The sequence below is a fragment of the Papio anubis genome, chromosome 5 (assembly GCF_008728515.1).
Source record: "Papio anubis isolate 15944 chromosome 5, Panubis1.0, whole genome shotgun sequence".
In the NCBI taxonomy this organism is placed as follows: Eukaryota; Metazoa; Chordata; class Mammalia; order Primates; family Cercopithecidae; genus Papio; species Papio anubis.
The window spans coordinates 8,218,970-8,242,872 of NC_044980.1; the positions used below are offsets into that span (position 1 = coordinate 8,218,970).

The 23,903-nt window shown below is 40.4% G+C and overlaps 1 protein-coding gene across 5 annotated transcripts in view; it reads right to left on the bottom strand.

The window, feature by feature from the left end:
* SEMA5A (semaphorin 5A) overlaps window positions 1-23,903 on the bottom strand; it is a 507,347-nt gene that overhangs the window by 81,429 nt on the left and 402,015 nt on the right. For all 5 annotated transcript variants that reach the window (XM_021939236.2, XM_021939237.2, XM_021939238.2 and 2 more), the window contains 3 exons: window positions 21,174-21,291; window positions 8,110-8,291; window positions 4,482-4,625 (listed from right to left, as the gene is read on the bottom strand). In XM_021939236.2, the coding sequence (XP_021794928.1) occupies window positions 4,482-4,625; window positions 8,110-8,291; window positions 21,174-21,291 (444 nt within the window). The remainder of the gene's footprint in view (window positions 1-4,481; window positions 4,626-8,109; window positions 8,292-21,173; window positions 21,292-23,903) is intronic.

Sequence of the window (23,903 nt, forward strand, 5' to 3'; positions counted from 1 at the left end):
GAGGTTACCAGGCATTGGCAGGAGGGTGGAATAAGGAATTGTTATTATTGCTTAACAATTACAGAGTTTATGTTTCGGGTGATAAAAAGTTTTGGAAATAGTAGTTATGGTTATACAATAATGTGAATGTAAATAATGTCACTGAATTACACACTTAATAATGATTAAGTGGCAAATTTATGTTTTTCGTGTGTGTGTGTGTGTGTGTGTGTGTAAAACCACAATAAAAACTTAAAAAGTAAACAGGAATATATTATCAGGAACTGGAAAAAGGGAGAATCGCATTACACAATGGGTAAAAGCTGCCAAAATTGTTACCTATGGTAGTATGAAAGGCAAAACACCTAAGTTGAATTACATAACTAAGGAAATTTCCAAGCAAAATGTTGAAGGTACTGCTTGGTCTCTTCATGCTGCTTACAGTAAAATGTAGGTGAAGAAAGAAAGACTGAGGAATCGATTATTAAACTAAAAGAATAGGGACTGGATGATTTTGGAAATCATTCACTTTTAATGAAAAATGATGCAAAAAATATGAAATAGCTTTCACAGTCCTTTCAAGTACTGTTAGGGAAGGTTGGAACAGTAAAAGCTGAGGTAGTGACTATAAAACCTTTTATTGCAACCTCAGAAAGATGAAAGAATTGGAGTAGTATTTAGTTACACAGAGTCCTTTCTAGAGCAAGTGTGTGCCTCACAGATCCTCTCAACTGCATCAGATCACCTCTAGTGAGCTGGAGGGTGTTGTCTCTCAGCCATCTCAGCAGCACCCCAAGGTAGAGAAGGGCTAACTCAAAAAGGTCTGTGAATGTAGCTTTTGTTTAGTGGAGTAAACCTTGTGGAAATCCATTGAAGACTCGTAATGTTTTTCAGAAACTTACTTCCACAAAGATACCAGCAGCTTGGATGGAAAGGGACAGAGAAAATACCCATGAAAGGCTGCTGGAAACCCTACACATTCTGCTGACAGGAAGGAAGCTGACAAAACTACCTAGCTACAAGCACATGCTCTCTTCCTGAAAAAGAAAGCCTGATTCAGGAAGTATAATTAACAGCCCAGAAGGCAGAGCCAAGAACCATAAAACATTATGCCCATTCCTTGAACTTAATTAAGCAACTCCCAACACTTGCTCAGCTAGATTTCATAATTTATATGGAACGGTGATTCCTTTATAATTTCCATCACCCCACACCACCTACTGCCTTTTTGAACAGAAATGAATCAACTCTGGAAGACAGACTTTATGGTAACCCTAGTGAGCTCTGCCTCCTGATATTCATACCCTGTGTCATCACCTCCTCTAAGTTGTGGAGGCCTGTGTCTTATTTCCGACCAACAGAATATGGCAAAGGGGTGAGATGTCACTTTTGTGATTATGTTACGTAAGTTTGTAATGCCCGTCTTGCAAGGAGACTGTCTTTCTTGCTGGATTTTAAAAGGCAAGTGACAACACCAGGAAGGATCACTTGGCAAGAAACTGAGAGTGATCTCTGGATAACAACTATGTAAGGAATTGAGGTCTGCAGTTTGACAGCCCACAAAGAACTGAATACAAACAACAACCACATGATATTGGAAGTGAATCTTTCCCCAGTGGAGCCTCAGATGAGACCACAGCTCTGTCCCATGTTTTGATTGAAGCCTGCAGAGGCCCCAAGCATAGGATCTAGCTAGCCATATAGGAATTCCTGACCCATCGGGACTATGAGCTTTCAAAAAGAAATGTGTGTTGTTTTGAGCCACAAAGTTTATGGAACTACTATTACACAGCAGGAGGAAACTAGCACAGATAATAACATTTGCATCTTGATAATATTTACAGAGGTCCATTTTTTCCTTTTGTTAGTAGCCTCTCTGGGAGTTGGTGCTTCTACTCAGCTCTTGATACTCCAGAAAATCTTTTCAAGGAAATGTCAGAAGAGAAAAACAAAGTGTCTGTACGTTCTAAAGTACATGTAAAATTAAGCTAGCATTATTTTTCAGAAAAAAAAAATGTAAATACTTCTGATATTTTTGTTGCAACAAAGCTCCCATTGAATAATTCTACATATTGGAGATGTCCCAGATGAAAAATCACTAACTATAAACCTACCATTAACTTAGGGAACCTTTCGAGAAGATCAATTCATTACCTTGTGGCTACCCAGGATTTCTTGAGGGTTGATGGTGTTCAAATAAATATGATATAAATTTATTATTTCTTATGCCTAGTTCTTAGTCTTTTGTATGCTCCCATGGAGATCATAGCCTCTTTCAATCTTGAGTTTAGTCCTCAAATATCCCCATTGTTGGATCTGAATGCTTTTATATTTCTTAGGTGAAGAGACCTTTCGTATAACATGGCAGAGACACCTAAGAACCTATTGCTTATGAAGACCACGGAGGAAACTTTAGGTACTTGGTTTTTCTTATTTTCATTAAGCTCCCAGTAGCCCCCTAAAAAGACTATTCAAGAGAAAAGCTTAAATTTTATAAAAATTTTACATAGTCCCTGTTCTTAGTATCCATCTCTTATTTAAATTCACGTTTTCCCCCATTGAGCAAATGCTAATCTACAAGTGAACATTTCTTCTGTACAAAAGGAATATTTTACATGTAAGTCCCTCAAACACACTTGCCATCTTTATTCCTCATCTTTTCCTGAAGACACTGCTGTATGAAAAATCCTATGTGGATGCAAACATACACATCTGTCAGCCACATTGTGAATCAGCCTCTTCTTTCCTGAGTGATCAGCCTGGGAATGGTGATAACACATGCTAAGTTTGTGGTGGTGCCTTGACTCTAGGGAAGACTTTGCACAGATGGAAGTGACTTTGCCTCGATGGGCTGTACAGGTTGAGCATCCCTCAGCTGAAATGTTCAGGACCATTAGTGTTTTGGATTTCACATTGTTTCAGATTTTGGAATATTGGTGTCTATATAATGAGATATCTTGGGGATAGGACCCAAGTCTAAATACAAAATTCATTCATGCATCAAATATACCATATACACAAAGGCTGGATGTAGTTTTATATATTTTAAATAATTTCTTGCATAAAACAAAGTTTTGACAGCATTTTGACTGCCACCAGTCAAAAGATTTTGACCGCAAAAGTCAAAAAACCAGTGTGGAAATTGCCACTTGTGACATCATGTCAGTACTGGAAAAGTTGTGGATTTTGAAGCATATTGGGTTTCAGATTTTCAGATTAGGGATGTTCAGCCTGTCCTAGATGACAATGTATAGCATTTAGAAACTTCCAACCAATTTAAAATTGTACAAGGCTTGGAAATAATAGGGAGACAATTCTTCCATAATAGGCTTTCCCACTTATCAACTGGTGTTAGAAAATGACAGGCTTGCACAAGACTGTCTCAGGGACTGCTTCAAAAATGACAAACCCTGCTTGGTAAAAATCATCTTCATTTCCTATTAGTCAAAAGGAATGAAATCTTAATTGGCAAGTGAGGAACTCACTGGAAGAAAGAAAGGAATGATTCTTCCTAGTTGATTTTAAGTTGTAATAAACACCTACTGGAGAGCTATCTAAACAGTAAGTCTGTTGGTTCTGTTCATATAAATACTAAATGCATAGCAAATAACTATATATAATATTTTTATTCGAAGCTCCACTGAGCTCATGTCATCAAATATAAACCTACTACATTTTAATTAAAATGCATTGAAAGTCATTCAACAAATTTATATTAGTATAGCTGAATAAGAATTCTGAAAGCACTATGAAATTTACCTACTTGAATTCTTTCCCAATAGTGACAAATTAGAATAAACATAAATAGTATATTTAATGCATATTAAGACAGATTCATTGATCTTGCAAAACAGATTCAATGATTACGATTGCAGAGGTTGAGCCTGAAACCAAACGTCTAATTCTACACCAAGAAACAAATTGTTAAATCCAAGACTAAATCAAAATGTCGCCATGATGTGCTGAAAGCTCAAAATACACGTGGAAAAGAATCCCGAATTTGGGTTGTGGCTGCAGCTTCATTGAGGGTATTTCTGAATATGCCCTTCCATGCCTTCCAGAGGATTAACTGAGTACGATGAAAACCTTACCGCACCTGCCCAATAGTGTCTGCATCCGGGACCTTCTTGGTCCTCCTCGGAACTGAAGCTTTGAGACCGGTCTGGTTAAATTCTCACCAGAATAAGTCTCCTGCAGACGTACTTCCAGAGTCTCCAGGAGCCTAACACAGCACAGAGGTCCCTGGGGACTCTAATGCCTTAGCAATTGCTCACCAGAGCCAACCCAGCTGTGTAGGCACCAGAGCAGCCCAGTGATGCTGTCAACGAGGCTTTGATCAAAATTAAAGGTTGCCAGGAAAAGAAGAGGACGACTGGCTTAGCGGAAAGGGATGCCACACATAAGCTACGGTAGATCCAACACTAAAACCGCGGGGAACCCGACCTGGCCGGAATGAGAGTAAGCGTGAGGGTGGCGGTGCTGGCAGCCGGGTGGTCACGTACCTTTCCTCGCGGTTCTGTCCCACGCACACCCGGCCCCCGTGCCTGGGAGTGGGGTTGCTGCAGGAGCGCTGCCGCACCTGGAAGCCGATCCCACAGGTAGTGCTGCAGGGAGACCACGACGTCCAGGGAGTCCAGCCTCCGTTCCTGAGGGAAGGGAAGCAATGCAATCATTAGGTCAGGCAGGCTCAGAGTCCAAGCCCTGTCTGCACCCACAGCCAAATGCCTGTGTTCCCCAGGAGGATCACGCTCGGGGCTGCTGGGGAGAGGGCACACCAGCCACGGAACTGAATGGACTGCACCCTGTGAATCTCAATTCCTGTGTCTGCAGCCCCCAGGCATCTGGTTTCTAGTCAAGATAGGAAATTTGAGAATAAACTTTTAAGTGCACTATAAATAATGGACTATACTAGAAACTATCAAAAAAAAATTGAGTTATGAAAATATTAAACTAATAAAGAATAAGGTTATTTCACTGACAAGCATTTAGAAATGAATCCCTACACCTCTAGAGTTTATGAGTTTTTTGGACTTGTATTATATCATTTATAATCTATGAAAAGTGCACCTCTGGACAAAATGCTCATCTAAAACTGCCTAAAATGCTTTCTTTTAAAATCTATTAATATCAGTGACAATCAGTAACTCTCCTGATAGCATTCAAACTGATAAAGAGTGTTGTATTGTTAGAATAATGTTCAAAGCTTTCAAATGAAAGAGTGTTGTATTGTTAGCATAATATTCAAAGCTTTAAAAGGAACTTTATTAAAAATTTAAAAAGGACATCTAAATTCAGATTCTTGGCTATCTTTTAACAAACTGACAGAGACATAAAGAGCGCAAAGTGCAAATTGCATATAACTAACTGTGTATTTATGTTATTACACATATAGAGTAATGTAGATATATAAAAATATGAAATAAAAATAGGATGAACTAATTTTTAAAAAATTTTAAATTATATTGACAGCTCTAGAAATGTGTTAGTATTGTATTTTTTCCTCAAAATGCCTGTATTCAGACTGGTTATAATTTAAGTGTCCCCCTTAACACTTTGTTCCTGCTATTAAAAAACATATAGGTTTTTTTAACTTTATGCGTTAAAATATATATTAAATCCACATTCCAAACTTCCAAATAGATGGTCTACTTCGTGCAGAATTTTTTTCACTTCTGCAATCACATATGCATTTCTTTGGATATTTGTCACCTTCGTCCATAAGATTTACATTTCCTGTGAAAAAATATTAGCTCACACTAATTCTCATTTTTACTTTATGCATTTCCTTTTAAAACATGGAGGTCAACAACTATGCCACTGAAGTTCCTGTTATAAATAATATGTTGAATAATATCATATTAAAAATAATTTCAAACAAAAATTATTCTGAGAAAATTCTTAGAATATTTCATGTTTTCCTACTTTATTGAAACCTAATGATTTAATAAAATATGTAGTCATAGCTTTATGTGTCATATTATAACAAAATTGCTCTATAATAATTTAACCAAAATTATCACACAATAAGACAAATCTTCCCACATTTCTTATAAAGGTAATCAGCTAGTATCTCATACCCTGCTACCTACAATCTTAAAAATTATCCATGTTATTCACTGAATTATATTTAAAAATTTAAATAGCAGTTTTAGTATAAATCAATTACATTTAACTTGCAGAGTTTCATTATATATGAAAAAAATTGTTAGATCATGCAGAAAATGGTGCTTTCAAATTTGTTTGGAAACTCTTCATTTCTTAAATCTTTTAGCAAATGTGGATTGACTTTTTTTTTTTTTGAGACAGAGTCTTGCTCTGTCGCCAGGCTGGAGTGCAGTGGTACTAACTCAGCTCCCTGCAACCTCCGCCTCCCGGGTTCAAGCGATTCTCCTGCCTCAGCCTCCCAAGTAGCTGGTAATACAGGCATGCACCACCATGCCCAGCTAATTTTGTATTTTTAGTAGATTGGTTTTCTTCATGTTGGTCAGGCTGGTTTTGAACTCCTGACCCTGAGTGATCTGCCCACCTCAGCCTCCCAAAGTGTTGGGATTACAGGCATGAGCCACCGGGCCAGGACACAAATGTGGAATTTTATGACATATTCCATTTACAATATATGGAACATGTTTGTATATAGGGTAGTAAGTAAATAAAAGTGTATATAAGTAATAGGAAAAGAATATCTGAGGAAAGAAGTGAACGCAGCTTTACATGTATATGTCTATTACCCAGACCTGAGTTTCCATACTTTTAAATGCTGCTTAGAGGCAGACATAGTTACCAAACAAGTCACATAAAGTAAACAGACATCAGGAGGGGGGTCACTTTCATGATTATTAGTACAAACTAGTTCACTTACTAAATTTTTAATCTTTAAATAACTACTAGTTGCACTGCAGCTCTGCTTAGAAAATGGCTTTCCAACTAGAGCAAGATCTGAAGACATACCAATAAATAAGTTATAGCAATTCATTTGACAGTCTTATTTTTCCATTGAACAATATGAGCAAAGAGTATTAGCTACTTGTTGTCATTTTCAAACAACAGCACTTTGATAGCTTTTGTAAGTTTCAGCCAGGCATCTGTGGAAATCATTTCATTTAATACAGAGCATACAGTACATAATACAATGTTGATAGGTCTGTGTCCTCTGTAATACAAAAAACAAAAACAAAAACAAAAAAACCCTAATGTCTGTGGCCCTGATTTGTTCCTTTCACCTTGGTGGTGAGAAAAATGTGAGCAGAGGGCAAAGTCCGCCTTTACTTTACTTTCCTGGCCAGCTTCCCCTTAGGCATGCGTGCCTGCATGACCTGGGCTCTCCTATAATTTGATCACCCAATCTGATGTCCACTGTGAGTGACTTCATCAACAATTGTCCCAGAGACTTTTTTCTTTTTTTTTCATTCTAAGTGGGCTCATGGAAAGCAGATAATATGTTTAAAAAATACCGCCAATTAATGAACAAGTGACAAAGGAGCATAAAGACTGATCTCAGAAGTGTTCCTGATACTTGCTTTAAAATTTCTCCGTGATCATGGTGTTATAGGTGCAAGGGATGGAGAGCAAATGGAATATAGTTGTAAAAAAATAAATAAATAAAACAAACAACACCACAATAAGCGGAAGCAACAGGAAAGCTATTCAGTAGGTTATGTTATTTAAACTGCTCTCTTGATTACCCAGTGCCTAATGTTAGCTGAGGTGAGAGGTGAGGTGCTCTGAGCGCCAATAGCCTACAGAGTAGAGCAAGTTGATCAAGGACTTGGCTTCTTCTGCCTCCTAATCTAGAGTTATTATGTCCTACCCCTAATGGACTATTAGTTGATATATTCCAGGAAAAGATTATTAAATAACATGGATGTTTTCCTTAAACAAAGTCAATCATATTGTTCAAATTATAAATACTTTTCCTAATCTAATGAAGAGTATGTGAATAAGTGTAGATCTGTAATCCAGTTTGTAGTTCAAAATCTCCTTCCAAAAATCATGTAATTTTTAAATGGTGAATGTCCATGGTGTTTCACCACAGTTCTCTCCAAAAGGGAGTTAATGTTATGATGTCCCAAATTCCTCGAGAGTCTGAGTTTAATGCACAGCAGCACAACTGGCATGTTCTGAGGGGCACACCTGGAACAGTTGGCGATCTCCATGCTAGGGCCTTCACACTGCCAGCCACCACACTGGGGGGCTGGGCTGTCGCAGGAGCGGGTTCGACAGAGGCAGGATCCCACGGCGCTGCCATCTGTGTGCGTGCAAGGCGTCCACGGAGACCACACGCCAAAGTGTCCATCCACGGTGAGATTCCTGGTCTAGGAAGCAAAACCAAGTACAGGTGTCAGAAAAGGTTCAAGCTGAACACATACTACAGTAAAAATTAAAAATCCCTCATAAGACAATCAAAACTCCTTTAGATGTTTTTTGTTGTTGTTGCAATTAGAAAAAGATTGCATGAGAGAGTATTTCAACGTAAAGTCACAGAGGTCATTGTTGGAGATGGTGAGGAAGAAGCAGGGAGGGAGGCAGAGGGAAAGGGGAGGCAGAAAAGGAGAAGAAGAAAAAGAAGAGAAAGATGAAGAAGAAGAAGGAAAAGGAGGAGGGGGAGGAGAAGGAAAGGAAGGAAAAGAAAAAGGAGAAGGAGAAGAATGATGGGAGAAAGAGGGCTGAGAAGAGAGGAGGAGGAGTGAAGGATACTAGTAACTTGGCAATCAAGTTATGGCCAAATTGTCCACTAATTTGGAAAATTCAAAACGAAGAGGAACTGGAGTGAAAAATCACAGCTGCACAACCCCATTGCATGTTTATGTGCCTTTAAAAAATGAAAGCTTAGTAACATTTATCATTAAAGACTTGGTTTGGCTCTCAAACTGAAAGCATTCAATTCAGGACATATTTAAAGAGCATCTACTAAGCAGCTGCAGCGCTTCTCTTTGTTAAGTGCATCCCAGTCAAACCTGTGTTCTGATCAACTTCTAAGAGCTTATGGGCCAGTGAGAAAGAGCTAGACAAGTAATTACTACCCCACGTAGAATCCGACGATGGATTCACAAATGGGGGCTATGGGAGCAGAGGAGAGAACACCCAACAGGCTCACGGGGTCTGGGAAGAGCAACGAGGGGCCTGTGTTGAGTCTTAAAGAGTGAAGAAAGAGCCAAGTAGAGGGGCTGGCAAGGGCTGGCAAGGGTGAGGGCAGAGGAATGAGGCTGCCAAATGGGAAGGGTACATGGGTGTTCCCCGTCAGTGTGGGGTGAGCTGGTGGTTCAAGGGGAGCAACACCAAGGACTGAGGAGGAGCCCAGGGCAGGGACCTCATGGGGAGGGGTCAGGGAGCCCCCTGAGCTTGCTGGTGTGGCACCTCTGAAGGCACTCAAGGGGAGGGCATGGCATGGCTGGCACATGCATGACCAGCTCTGGTGTGGCAGAGGCACCAGCGCATACCTGGCTCATTGAAGTAAGGGACAGCTTCCTGCCAAATCCGATAAGCAAATCTGCTCAAGAGGTGGCAGTGCCGCTGGGAGGAGAGACTCATGCGGCACAGCCTCACATCACATGCCCAGAAACCAGCTAATGGATCTCTCCTCAGAAAGGCAATGGGAAGAAGGTCTAAGAGTCCTGTTTTGGTTGTTGTTGTTTTTGAGATGGAGTCTCGCTCTGTTACGCAGGCTGGAGTACAGTGGTGTGGTCTTGGCTCACTGCAACCTCCACCTCCCAGGTTCAAACGATTCTCGTGTCTCAGCCTCCCCAGTAGCTAGGACTACAGGCACCTGCCACCACACCAGCTAATTTTTATATTTTTAGTAGAGACAGGGTTTCACCATGTTGGCCAGGCTAGTCTCGAACTCCTGACCTCAAATGATCAGCTCTCCTTGGCCTCTCAAAGTGCTGGGATTACAGGCATGAGCCACCATGCACAGCCTCCAAACCTCCTAATATTAATATGGAAACTTAAGCATCCCTGAGAAAATCTGACCAAGGAAGAGCTTTGGTGATGAGTGAACCGCATGCTTTCACCTTGCCCTTTGTGACCGGCTGCACCCCTCCTCCTCTGCCAGAGTTCTCTTCCAGAACCATCTATTACCTTCAGAAAGACTCATCGTCCTCACAAGAAACAAGTCACAAGAAACAACTCTATGTACCATAAAGTTCATTCTCTTTGGGTTACACACTATACCCATACTTCGCCATTTCAGAATAATGCCGACACCATATTTTGTGGGTAAAAATATAGGTAAACTTTACTTTTGATTCATCATTGCCCCAAATACAATAGGATCTGAACATGAAAAGTGTTCGTTGTCTTTGACATAACTGGTTGGCCAAATCCAGTTGCTATACTTATGACTATCCCTCCTTTCTAACCAACCCTCTAACATTTTCTATCCAGTAAGGCGGATGGGATTGGGAATTTCCCCCCATACCTGGCTATTTATGTAAGAAACTGTGACAAAAGGGATGGAATGGAGCTGCACCATCTGTTAGAGCAATTCTTTTCTTTTCTTTTTTTAAATTTTACTTTAAGTTCTGGGATACATGTGCAAAACGTGCAGGTTTGTTACATAGGTATATATGTGCCATGGTGGTTTGCTTGCACCTATCAACCCATCATCTAGGTTTTAAATTCCACATGCATTAGGTATTTGTCCTAATGCTCTCCCTCCCCTTTCCCTCACCCTCCGACAGGTCCCGATGTGTGATGTTCACCTCCCTGTGCCCATGTGTTCTCATTGTTCAACTCCCATTTATGAGTAAGAACATGCAGTATTTGGTTTTCTGTTAGAGCAAGTCTAAGTGCTACGCTGGATCCTACTCAAGAGGAAAATATCCCCATTTCCAAGATCCCAGTGGCCTCCCTGTTGGCTTAGATGAAAAGACAGCACCTACTCTGATCATAAGGTTCCCTGAAGACCATAGCGTTTTCTTGGAGAAACCAAGCCTTGCATGACAACGTGACTCAAGCCACTAACATAGCAGATTCGGTTGTTAAAGAGGCAAAGACCCTACCATTTGGGAGTTTCAACATTCTCCTTTCACCTCTTTATCAGCCCTCCCTCTTGTCTTCAGCCAAAGGACTCCTGTGTCGGTGGATAAGAGGTGGACAGTCAGTTTCAAACGCAGTTCCTATGAGCAAACACAGTTCCTATGCTAGCACATCCGCGCCTGCTTTAACATCCAGACTCCTGCTTGCTGTGCAAACATTGCTGGTATTGTTTTGACTGTAAAAAGCACAAGTCTCTTGTTCACGGAGCCAGCCTCAAGCAATAACGGTGGTCAGACAGACAGAACATTTGCATCATAGTTACACAATATATAGGTCTGTACTATTTTGACCCTTCACAGTGTGGGCTCAGTTAAGAAACCTTCCAGGGCTGCTGAAGGCCCCGGGGAACACCACCGTGGGATCTGTGACCATCCTAAGCCTGCAGGTGGGAGGGAGGACAGGGTAGCTGGAGCCATCCTTGGTTGAAGGGGGTAAGGGAACGATACTCCAGTCTCATTCCTCTTGCCCATGCCTCTCATTACGTGAGCCCAAGGCCACAAGACAGCAAGAGAGAGAGGACCGGACATTGGATGTGAGGAAGGTCAGACCCTTGGGGCAGAGAGTGAGTGGGGAGGGAGACTCTCTGAGAGGTTCTCTGGGACAATTGGTCATCCTTTGCCTCACTTTTCTATGAAGCTGTAACAACTCCAATAGTTCATCTTGCCTCCGCTCAGAAAGCCAAATACACTGGGAACAACAGGAAGGACAGGAAAGAAAGAGCTGAATTATTACAGGGCCAGGCAAGTGAGGAGAACAGAAAGGAACTCCTCAAGCCTGGCTCCCTGAGAATTGAGAGACTAGGGGTTTGTGACAGTACTTTGGCAGGCCAGGGCTGGCGAACCAAAACAGTTAATTAAATCACAGGGGTGTGAAAACTGCCTCCAGGCAGCTGAGTCAGTTCCTGAGAGGGGGTCTCAGGACTACCCGGCGGCTTTGGTCAGCTGAAGTGCTAAATCTGAACAATATCTCAAAGACCACTTCTTTAGGTTTCACAATTGCAGTGTTATCTATAGGGGTAGTTAGAGAAGTTATGAATCTTGTGACCTCTGGTTACCTGAATCTGCAGTAAACAGCTTAAAGAAAAGCAGGCTAAGTGTCAGCAGATCATGGTTTATACCTATTCTTCAGCAAAGTTCAAGCCCTTATCATTGTGAATACAGATTCAATCTCTAAATAGGAGGACAGGGAGGTAAGTTTTCCTTGCCTCAAAATTTAACCATCAACTACATTCCTCTCATAGTTATCTTGGCGTTGGCCTCTGTGTTATTCTATGCAAAACAAGAATACATAAAACAATTTAGCCTGCGATGTTAGAAGCAAGATGGAATCAGTCACACTAGAATTCGCTCATCACTTCTAATTCTGCAAAGGCTGTTTCAAAGGCATGAGGGGTCATGCAGGTTGGGATGCTGTGGAGGTCAGAGTAGTTCTATCTTGGATGCTAATCCCCCATGTTGACTTCTGATTAACCCCAGTTCTGGGAATGCCTCTAAGATTTCCAGTTTACCTGTCATTCCTTGTGTAAGAGCATGTACTTAATGCAAACCCTGCCCTTCAGCAAATTCCTAGGCATTTCCTCTGAAGCACATATACCCTTTCCCTATGGCACATAAGCCCTGGGAATAATCCAAGGAGCTCTACCGGTCCTGCAGCTGCCCAAGAGCATATTTCTCTCTGTAAGTTCCCAATAAACTCACCCTATACCAACAAACTGAATTTGTCTGCCTCACTCTTGCGTTTCTTGAGTCCTTCTGTGTTTGGGGGTTTATTTGCACATACGTCCCTTTCATGAAGCAGATGCATTTGTGATTTTTTTTTGAATGTTTATAAATCCCCCTAGTATTAATCGGAAACATTTGAGATGGCAGAATTGGGACAGATTAGAGAATCTGAGGCAAAGAAGAGTCTTTCTAAGCCCCTTTAGTCTCCATTTCCTCATCTAAAATACAAACGGAAGGAGCAGGGAGTTTCCTAGGATCTCCTTAGCTATAAGAGGTCATGAGGAAATCCTAAACTCATGATGATATAGACGATAGAAATATCTAAGACTGTGAGGCCAGAAGGAAATACAATATGATGGTGACGATGGAATGAAGATGGAAACAGAAATCACTCATAGTTCCAGTCCACGTGCTTCCTTAAAATAATCTCCTGTCCTGGAAGGAACCTGAGAATTTCCATTTTTCCAAAGAGGCTAAGGTAGGGACACCAGCCAAGGTAATGGATTTTTATAAAGAAAGTACTTTGGAACAAAGGGGATTTGCATTCATTATGGGAATTATTCCTCACCATTGTGAGGTGAAGCAGAGGGAGTAGGAATCTATGGTGAGTTGGGCTGGTACCACCAGCCACACTTCTGAACCTCAAACAGGACATATCTGAGGTCAGGGTTGAATCCTGACTAGGCTATACGCCAATCATGGCAACCCCCTCAGTTGGGCCAGTGCTGGGTCTAGAAACTGACATGTGACCCAGTTCTGGCCAATGAGACTCAAGAGGACACTGTAAGAGGTTTCTAGAAACTATTTTCTTTCAAATGAAGAGGAGGAAGCTTTCTCTGTTCCTTCTCTTCCTTCCTGCTTTGGACATGGTTATGTGTGAATATGAAACTTGGCAATCCTGCTGCCATCTTGTGAGCAAAAGGAGAAAGGCTAGGGAATCAAAGACTTGATCATCTGCTGTCCTCCCTGAGCTGGGCAGCAGATTCAGCCCCTCACGATGCACCACAGGGTGAAAATAGTCCTTTATTAGACCCTATTCACAGGAAATTTAATTACCATTAGGCACATGCAATCTATCTGATTTAATCTATTTATGCTATTTTTATAGGAAAATTAAACTGAGATTCAAATGAATTTGATAACATCCCAAAGATTCCCTAGCTAGTTATTTGGAAGATGTAATTTGAAGCACTGGTCTTCCTTTTTCCCACTGCCCCAGAGTTTCTCCACATCGAGATTATTGACATTTGGACTGGCTAATTTGTTGTAGGGGCTGCCCTGTGCATAACAGGATGTTTAGTGACACCCCTGGCCTCCACCCACTGGATGCCAATGCCCTACCACCCCAAGATGTGACAACCCAAAATGTCTCCAGACATTGCTAAATGTCCCTCGGGGCAACTTTTTTCTTGACTGAGAACCACTGCACCAGACATTCTTTGTTCATTTTCTTTTGGTCTAGCATGAGTTAGTAGGGTCTTAAGCAAAGAGATGCTATAAATGTTCTTTTTCCAAATATATGAATCAGCAAAAGAGGAGCTTATAAGAAAGGCACAGGAAAAGAGAGGAAGAACTTGAAATAAGTGATGGCTAATGAAAGAATGAAGAGGAAGAGGCAAATAAAATAGAGCAGAAACAGTTACCAAACCCTGGAAAGAAAAGGAACTGCATTGGGCAAATCAAAGTGACAGCAACAGCAATTGCACTTCAACGGGATGAAAATGTGAGATTCAGTTTCTGGCCATGGCTGGAGTAGTTGAAGACTTTAAGTGTAGCGTTTTCAATCCAGGATCACTGTAGTCAGTTCTACCGCGTTTCAGAACGAGAACTTGCAATCCTCAGAAAAGTACATGGGTCTTTGGGTACAGGTTCTCTGTGTTGCATTTAAGCACTTGCTCATTTTGACCCTGAGTATATTCGTTTAAGAATCTGCCTAGAAAGCAGATCCATGAATAACAATGTAAGTGCTGTGGCTTTACTTTTTCATATGAATAGGTATTTTTATATTTTCTTAGGCTTCCTTAAACAGACATCAGACATATATCTAGAATAAATTATCTGTAGTTGTGCTATCTTCTAGATTTCTGTAATGCAACTTTCTGTTAGGGGTATGTGTGTTATACTATTTAATATTAAACATTAGACCTTAGTAAGACATACACCATGTAGTGGTAGTTTCGTGTATGCCCGGCACTGTGCTTTACAGGTATTAACTCCTTGAATCTTTAACACATCGCTAGCAACTACAGCCCATTTTACAGATTTGAAATGGGCTGAGATAGGATAAGTAAGTTGCTCAAAGTCACTCTGGTTGTCGAGACCATCCTGGCAAACACGGTGAAACCCCGTCTCTACTAAAAATACAAAAAAATTAGCTGGGCGTGGTGGCAGGTGCCTGTAGTCCCAGCTTCTAAGGAGGCTGAGGCAGGAGAATGGCGTGAACTCGGGAGGTGGCGGAGCTTGCAGTGACCGGAGATCGCGCCACTGCACTCCAGCCTGGGCGACAGAGCAAGACTCCGTCTCAAAAAAAAAAAAAAAAAAAAAAAAAAGTCACTCTGGTTGTAAAAGACCCAAGAATCAAACAAGCTAATCAACCACTTCATTCTGTAAAGTGATTTGTAGATCCTTCTTTGGTGAGAGTCTCAAAGAAATGAGCTTCAAGTAATTTTACCCCCAACTCTGTAATAGCAAATTTCCCTTCAACTAGGAAATAGCAGGTTTCCAAGTGCTAGCTAAGGAAGATGCAATTTTTGTTACCAAGCACCATCTACAATCCTATATTTCATTTGTTCATGTCCATTTCATTAATTTCAACTGACCAAGGATGTAGATGCATTTGGTGAGTGCAGAGGTCCCTGGAGCATATCTTTAGATTCTTACTGTATTCCAACCACTATTGTTTCATGACTTAATTGAAGTCTTATTTTTCTATTCTGATATTTTTTCAAAAGTTAAAAAAAATTTCTTTTTAAAATTTTCAGGTAAATTTTGCAAGAGAATATAACAAAACAGAATGTTAGATATGCTCCTTGGGAAAGCTTGTCTCATGCTAGGATATCAACTAAGCATCATCCCTAAGCCTATCTCTGCAAATGAGTTACACAGGAAACACAGTGCCTCTAAAAAGAACTAACCTGAAGCGATGTGCAGCCTCTGATAGGATGGGTGAACTAGGGAAATAGTTATCTAATACCTCTGAGCCCCACCTCTTCCATTTATAAAATGGAAGCAAAAATGTCTGTCCCTGGGGATCACAGTGAACATTAAATGAGACAATCCATTGAAAGTTGCCTCACATGGCACTGAGCACATGTTCTAGATACACAAGTAAACCTTAGGACTCTTTTCTTTCTCCTATATCAAGATTCTATCACAAATTCAGAAATAATCTCTCACCTGCTTTCTCAGCATCAACTGATGGTTGCCTCTGCTTTAGGAAGATGTTGAGAGCTTAGAAGGGCATTATCCCAAAGATTAGGGATAATGTCAAAAATATTCAATTTAAATCCTGGTTTCTTTCCCAGTGCAGTTTTGGTATATTTGATAAATCCTTTAGACTATAGTCTATGGTACTGCCATCTAAAAGAGGGCTCTGGGCTTGATCATTGCTAAAATCCCCTTTTATTCTAAAGACACTAACTACATAATGGCATTGAGAAGAATCCTGTTATTAGGAGACCCCTAGGTATTTATTTGGTCTTTGTATTTGTTAGTTATTACATTATGTATAGCCCATTTTGCTTTGCTGTAAAGGAATACCTGAGGCTGGGTAATTTATAAAGAAAAGAGGTTTATTTTAGTCACAGTTTTGCAGACTGACCAAGCAGCACAGTGTTGGCATCTGCCTCTGGTGAGGGTCCCACAAAGCTTACAATTAAGGCAGAAGGTGAAAGGGGAGCAGATGTGTTACATGGTGAGAGAGAGAGTGAGAGATGCCAGGGTCTTTAAAACAACCAACTCTCGTGTGAACAATAGAGAAGAATGCACTCATTACTGCAGAGAGGGAATCCAGCCATTCATGAGCGATTCACCCCCATGACCCAAACACCTCCCACCAGGTCCCAACTCCAACACTGGGGATCACATTTCAACATGAAGTTTCTGGGGAGTGAACATGCAAACTATAATACATGATGCATTTTGGAATAAGGACTCATTACATCATATGGTACCCTGGTCATCATGTATCCACAAAGGATGTGGATGGTATTCATGCATAAATAAAGCTCAAGTAGATTCCTAAGACTATGCTACCCTTGTTAAACAACATTATGATTTATGCAGCACATATATATTATTCTAATCAGTCTAGATATGCCAATTTAGATTTTACTGATGCACTTCAAATCTCTTAAACTGAGAGTAATGTTTTCAATTATAATTTTATAAGCAAACAGAACATTAATCAATATGTCAGTAAACTATTGCCCTGTCATCTGGACTACAAAAACCCATAAACATTTTAAAATAGGGATCTCTCTGTAGAAAATAAGTCTTCTTTAAGTCCCTAATTCCCTAGAAAGGTTTCTTGTGGGTCCCTTATCCAATTCAAACTCTCTGGGTAGCAGAGGATCTAAGCCACTGCCATGGCTTGAATGTACTCCTTCTAAATTCAGGTGTTGCCAGTGTGATACTATTAAGAAGTGGAATCTTGAAGAGGTGATTAGGCCAGGAGGGCTCCTACCTCAGGAATGGATTGGGTACCCTTATAAATAGTTGTGACAAAGAAAGTTGGCTCTCTCTTGCCCTCCTACCTTCTTCCAGGTGGGACACAGCAAGAAGCCCCTCACCAGACTAAGTAGCGGTACCTTGATCTTAGACTTACCAGCTTTCAAGAAGGTGTGAAATAAATTTCTGTCCAATTTAAATCACTCGGCCTTAGGTATTCTGTTGTAGCAACATATGGTCTAAGACAGTCATAAGTCACAGCCACTGCATGAGGTTTGACTAGAACACTAACTTTGGGAAACTCAGTTGTGCTATGTCATTGATCCAAGGTTTGTGAAGGTTTACTTGGGAGAGTCACACACAAGAGGGTCTGAGGGTGACTCACCATCAACAACATTCCTATAACTCTTACTGCACTCAATGTAACAGGATCTCCTGTCTTTCATTATGCAGCTTGCACTTTTACATGAGGTATAAGATATTTGGTCTCATCCAAAAACCCCTCAGCTTATAAAGCTTAATTTCCTTTGGATAGAGATACATACCTCTATAATCTATATATGTAGAGGTAGGTAAAAGTGTTTACTGATTGCAAACTTCCCTCTGCTTTTTTTGTATTTTACCATCTCTAAAATAAATTGGCATCTTACAATTCATGAGAGAGTTTTTCGTTGTTGTTTCTTAGCAACATATAAAGCAGTGGTACACATCACAACCAGTGGCATATCAGAAATGATTATATATGATAGATTTGCCCAATAAAATTAAGCCCTTGTTCCATTTCAGTTAAAAAATAACATGGAAGAAAATTACATTTCAATCTTTTTTTAATACCTCTCTAAGTTAATACTGCTCTATATTAATGCAAATCATTTACATCTAGGTCATCTCCTTCTAAGAGACAGATTTTTCGAAAGAGATGTATAGTTAGATAATATGAATTTCTCATTTTCAAAATGGTAGCCTATATAACTCAGAAATATATATGGTTTCCTTTCCTGTGTTTTGCTCAAAATGACATAATTTATTGTCTTTTGTTGCCTTCTTTGTATATGCTTATCTGAAGTGTATCTTGATATGTGATACAATACATTGTGTGGGATGACAGGGATAGTTTTGTGTAATTAAATACTCTGTCATCAGAAGAAACAGACCTTGTAATGAGTGTTTTGCTGACTGAGAGCTAGATATCACATCTAAGCTTTATTTTTGAAAGCAGAGATGGTAGAGGAGGCAGCCTTGACGCCATGGCAGATCCTTGTTACCTTCTGACCTTACATGTTAAAAACTCAAGTAAGGTCAGACGGCAACAAGAACCTCAGGTCCTCTCAGTAGCAGGAAACAACTTTAGTGACCACCTTCTCTTCAAGTCTTAAATATTAAATCCTTCCTTTTTGTTCTTTCTTTCTTTTTTTTTTTTTAAGACAAGTCTTGTTCTGTTGTCCAGGCTGGAGTGCAGTGGTGATATGCTTTGATGCCATGTCCCCACCTAAATCTCATCTCAAACTGTAATCCCCACATGTCAAGGGAAGAACCTAGTGTGAATCATGGGGGTGGTTCCCCCCATTCCATTTTCCTGATAGTAAGGGAGCTCTCACGAGATCTGATGGTTTAAAAGTGTTTCTCCTGACCTCTCTCTCCTGCTGACTTGTGAAGAAGGTGCGTGCTTGCTTCTTCTTCACTTTCTGCCATGATTGTAAGTTTCCTGAGGCCTCCCCAGCCATGCAGAACTGAAAGTCAATTAAATCTCTATCCCTTATAAATGACCTGGCCTCGGTATTTCTTTACAGAAGTGTGAAAGCAGACTAATACAAGTGGCATGATCTTGGTTCACTACAGCCTCAAACTCCCAGGCTCAAGCAATCCTCCCACATCAGCCATCGAGTAGCTGGAACTACACGTATGCACCATCATTCCTAATTAAATTATTTTACTCTCCTGTAGAGTTAGGGCCTCACTATGTTGCCCAGGCTGGTCTCAAACTCTTGGCTTCAAGCAGTCCTCCTGTCTCAGCCTCCTAAAGTGCTGGGTTTACAGGCACGAGCCATTGTGCCCAGCCAACTCTCCATTTAATGACTAAAGACATATACAAAACATATATTCATTATAAAGCAAGCGTGTGGGTGTATATTTCTAGTCCACGAACTCCACCCCACAAACACTAGAGCATGGAGGGAAAGGCCTCTCTAGTCTGAGGGTCCTATGGGGACATGCTGCCTGCTGGGAAGCTCTCATCACAGATATTAATAATTATATAATTAGTATTTCTCAGATATATGCTAAAACAACTCTGGGTCCTAGACAATGGCCTTATTACTTAAGAAACAAAGCTATTATCTTAAACCTTTTTTACAATAAAAAATTCAAGATCAAAGATCTACAAGAAGATTTGCTGACCTTCTAAAGTGTATGTCTGTACTTTGGAACCACATTTCAGGTATTAAACATTATGTTTTATCAAGCCGCAAAGAATGAAAGGTGAGCACCCTTATGCTCTTAGTATTTTTCAGAAATAGGAAGGGATTAAGAACAATGGCATTTTTCTAACCATTTTAAAGGGACTTTGCAGAAAATTGCATTCTAAGATAACAGATCTGAAGTTAAATAATCACAAGGACTCACAACTAATCCTACTAGGAAGCTCTCCAGAGCCTAGATGTGGTGATGCACACACTGTTACAGCGAAGGCCCCTTGATTCAGTGCCAACATTTGGGAAATGACAATGGTTTGAATAGCCCCAGACTTCCTTGCTTCATCTCGTCTGGTTTTCCAAATTTTAAGCTGAATAACTGGCTTCATGAATATGTGGCTGAGATAACAGAAAGGGTAGGTTCTTTGGTGGGAAACAGGCTGACGGTTGTGATGTCTTAGAAGTGCTAAAGCATGGAAGAAACAGCAAGGAGTTCACACACTGAATGTGCCACACCTCTGTCTTGCAGAGATACCACAGAACTGGTGGGCAGAGATTAGCAGTTTTGTGAAGGCAACATGACATGACTTTTCCATTATGTGGAAGTTAATAGTTGTTGTTCATATTCTATGAGAAAACATAAGAGAATTTGAGATCACTGGACAAAATGTTCTCAAGACCAAAAATCCTCCAAAAACAAACAAAAAAAAGCAAAAAATATTCCAAATACTAGTTCCTATAAATGTGGACCCAAACAAACGTATTAGCAAAGGAAACCATGCAATGTGATTTTCTTGGATTCAGTCTGGCTCTCAATACAGGTGAGTTTCTCCTCACTCCACAGAGTCTTATACGGGAACGCACAGTAGGCTGTCTCTTCCAGACCTTCCTGTGACCTTGAACAGGATCTACGGGTTGGCCCCACATGAAGGTGAAAATAATATCTTTTAGTTATTCTTTTCCCGTCTTTCCTTATGTCAGCCTCTGGAATTATATCTCCCAAAAGAAATTTATGGGTGTGGAAGTTCCTGTTTTATTAGTGCTCTAAGGGGCAAAATAGTCCACACCAAACTCTGGAGGGGAAAAAAATCCAAGAATAAAACAGAAACCGTAAACTCCATTATCAAATCAACACAGTTTTCTCTGAAGACGTTTCTCTTCAAACAGACAAAAAGCCTATAATAGCATTCCATGTGGCCCTGTGCAAGCCAAGAGTCAAGTGATCTGAGAGAGCACAGACTGGGTTTGCAAAAAAGGTTCTCATATGAAAAGGTGCAGACAGTGTGGCTGAGGATCGCCAGGGGAGCATGACTCCCATGGGCAGCATTTTCAGAGGATGGAGAAGGTGAGCACTCACCGGACATGCAGAGATGCTCTGTTCCCACTGCGTCATGCTCAGGCTCTCCTCCAGGCTTGTGCATTTCTTCATCACCACGTCCCAGCCACAGTAAGGGTCCTGGGCCCCAATGCAGGTGCTGTAAAGACACACACCAAATGGTCAACAGAAAGGTCGCTTTTCCAAAGATAAGATACACAAGACAAGGCGAACCTGTCCCTTAGTAGAGAGGTATGGGATTTCTTAGATATGAAGCCCAGTGGGTATTTATTTAGGCTGCACACTGGAGAACACAGCTATCTGCACACTCCAGTAAGTACCTAATATTAAAACATTTATATAGACATTTTGAAAAATCTATGTTTTAATCTAACATACATGACAGATGACTAAAGATGAGCCAACACGAGTATTTTGCTGTCACAAGTAGTGCTAAAATCAAGATTCTACAATGTTCAAAAACAATATAGCTGTTACCACTACTACCATCACTATTATCATCCTCCTTCTCTTTACAACAGGTATTATTTGTTGCAGATGCTTAAACGATTTGATAGGCAGGTGTTATTTTCACTTTATTTAACATTACCATCATCATCATCATCATCATCGTTATTACCACCACTTTACTGATGAGAAAACTGAGGCACAGAAAATTTGAGAAATTAGCCCAATGACATGCAGATACATCCAAAACTCTTCAACATGAATCGTTCAAAAAAATAGGAACATCTTTCATTTGTTTACTGTAGCTTAAATGTATTAAAACTTTCAATTTCATAGTAATTTCATATAGCTGTGTCTATAATATCCTACATATGATATCAGAAGTATTGTAGATGGCAGATATTTTTTTTTTAACTTTGTCTAAATGAAAGAGTTCATACACTACATGGGCATTATTAGATGAGGGCTGTGGCCTTTACATTATAAATACAAGCAAAGGTAAATGAGGGAGGAAGAAGACAGAGATGATAGTGATGGAGCCAGAAATATACAGAAGATAATGTCATGGGCACACAGGACATTGAACCTGGGAATTCTGTGAGTGGACTGAGAAGTCGGAGGGGCAGGAAGCAGATGTGAGGAAAGAAAGGCAATGCCAGCATGGAGGTGCTAATGACCCCTCTTGGAGGTAGGATAGTAATTACAGTGAGGGAGGAGGAACTGTTACAAATTAACCAAGGACCAGAAATCTGGTAGGACCAGAAATCATGGCTTAACCATCAACCCTGTCAGCAGGGAGGTAGCATAAGTTAAGTAGTGATGAGTTGTTCATATTCATAATACAAAATAATAATTGTTAACAGAAAAGGTACTAATTATATATAAAGCTCTGTTCTAAGAATGTGACTTAAATTTGGTCATTTAAACCCTACGACAACCTTATAAATATAGTACCTCAATTAGGCACTACATTGATTCTCGCTTTGAAATGAAGAAACTGAAGGAGGGAAAGATTGATTTGAAGGCTGTACAGCTAGGGAAGATATGTTTGCAGTTGATAAATTGACTGATATATAGTAAGTTATTATACGACTATCATTTATTAATTACCTAAAGAAGTGCAAATGATTTAAAAAGCTGTTTCTCAGAAGTAGGGCTAGGTTGGGGTACAAAAAGGTATGAAACAATTACCTGTTCCTATAACCTCATTAAAACTCCTTGATATGCGACCACATGCAGACATGACTTCTATTAAAAAATGCAAACAAGGCAGTTATAAAGGACAAGGTGAAAGCCTATTTCCCCAGTAGTAGGTACTGTTTATACTAACTCACATATTCTGCAGATATTTTATCCACACATATGAGCATGCTTGTGTGCACATATCTATATATACACATATGTATTTTGTTATTGTTGTTTATAGGCAAATATATGTTTTATATAATTATATGTAATACACACGAATGTGATTGTACACGCTGTTTCACATTTTGCTTTCTACAACCAATAATATATTATTGCACTATTCTTGTCAATAAATATAGCTCTACCTTATTCCCCTTAACAGCTGTATAGTGCTTCATTTTCTTTTTTTTTTTTTTTTTTTTTGAGACGGAGTCTGACTTTGCCGCCCAGGCTGGAGTGCAGTGGTTCGATCTCGGCTCACAGCAAGCTCCACCTCCCAGGTTCACGCTATTCTCCTGCCTTAGCCTCCGGAGTAGCTGGGACTACAGGCACCCACCACCACACCGAGCTAATTGTTTGTATTTTTAGTAGAGATGGGGTTTCACCGTGTTAGCCAGGATAGTCTTGATCTCCTGACCTTGTGATCTGCCCGCCTTGGCCTCCCAAAGTGCTGAGGATTACAGGCATGAGCCACCGTGCCTGGCCAGTGCTCCATTTCTTTTATGAACCAACATTTATTTAAATTTCCCCTTCATTTTATTGATTTTATTTTCAATTTTTTATTTCCACAGGTTCTTGGGGAACAGGTGGTGTTCGGTTACATGAGTACTTTTGTGGTGATCTGTGAGATTTTGGTGCACCCATCACATAAGCAGTATACAATATCCACTGCATCCGATTTGCGGTTTTTTTTTTTTTTTTTTGAGACGGAGTCTCGCTCTTGTCACCCGGGCTGGAGTGCAGTGGCGCGATCTCAGCTCACTGCAAGCTCCGCCTCCCGGGTTCACGCCATTCTCCTGCCTCAGCCTCCGAAGTAGCTGGGACTACAGGCGCTTTTTTAAATCCCTCATTCCCTTCCTACTCTTTCCCTCGAGACCCCAAAGTCCATTGTGTCAT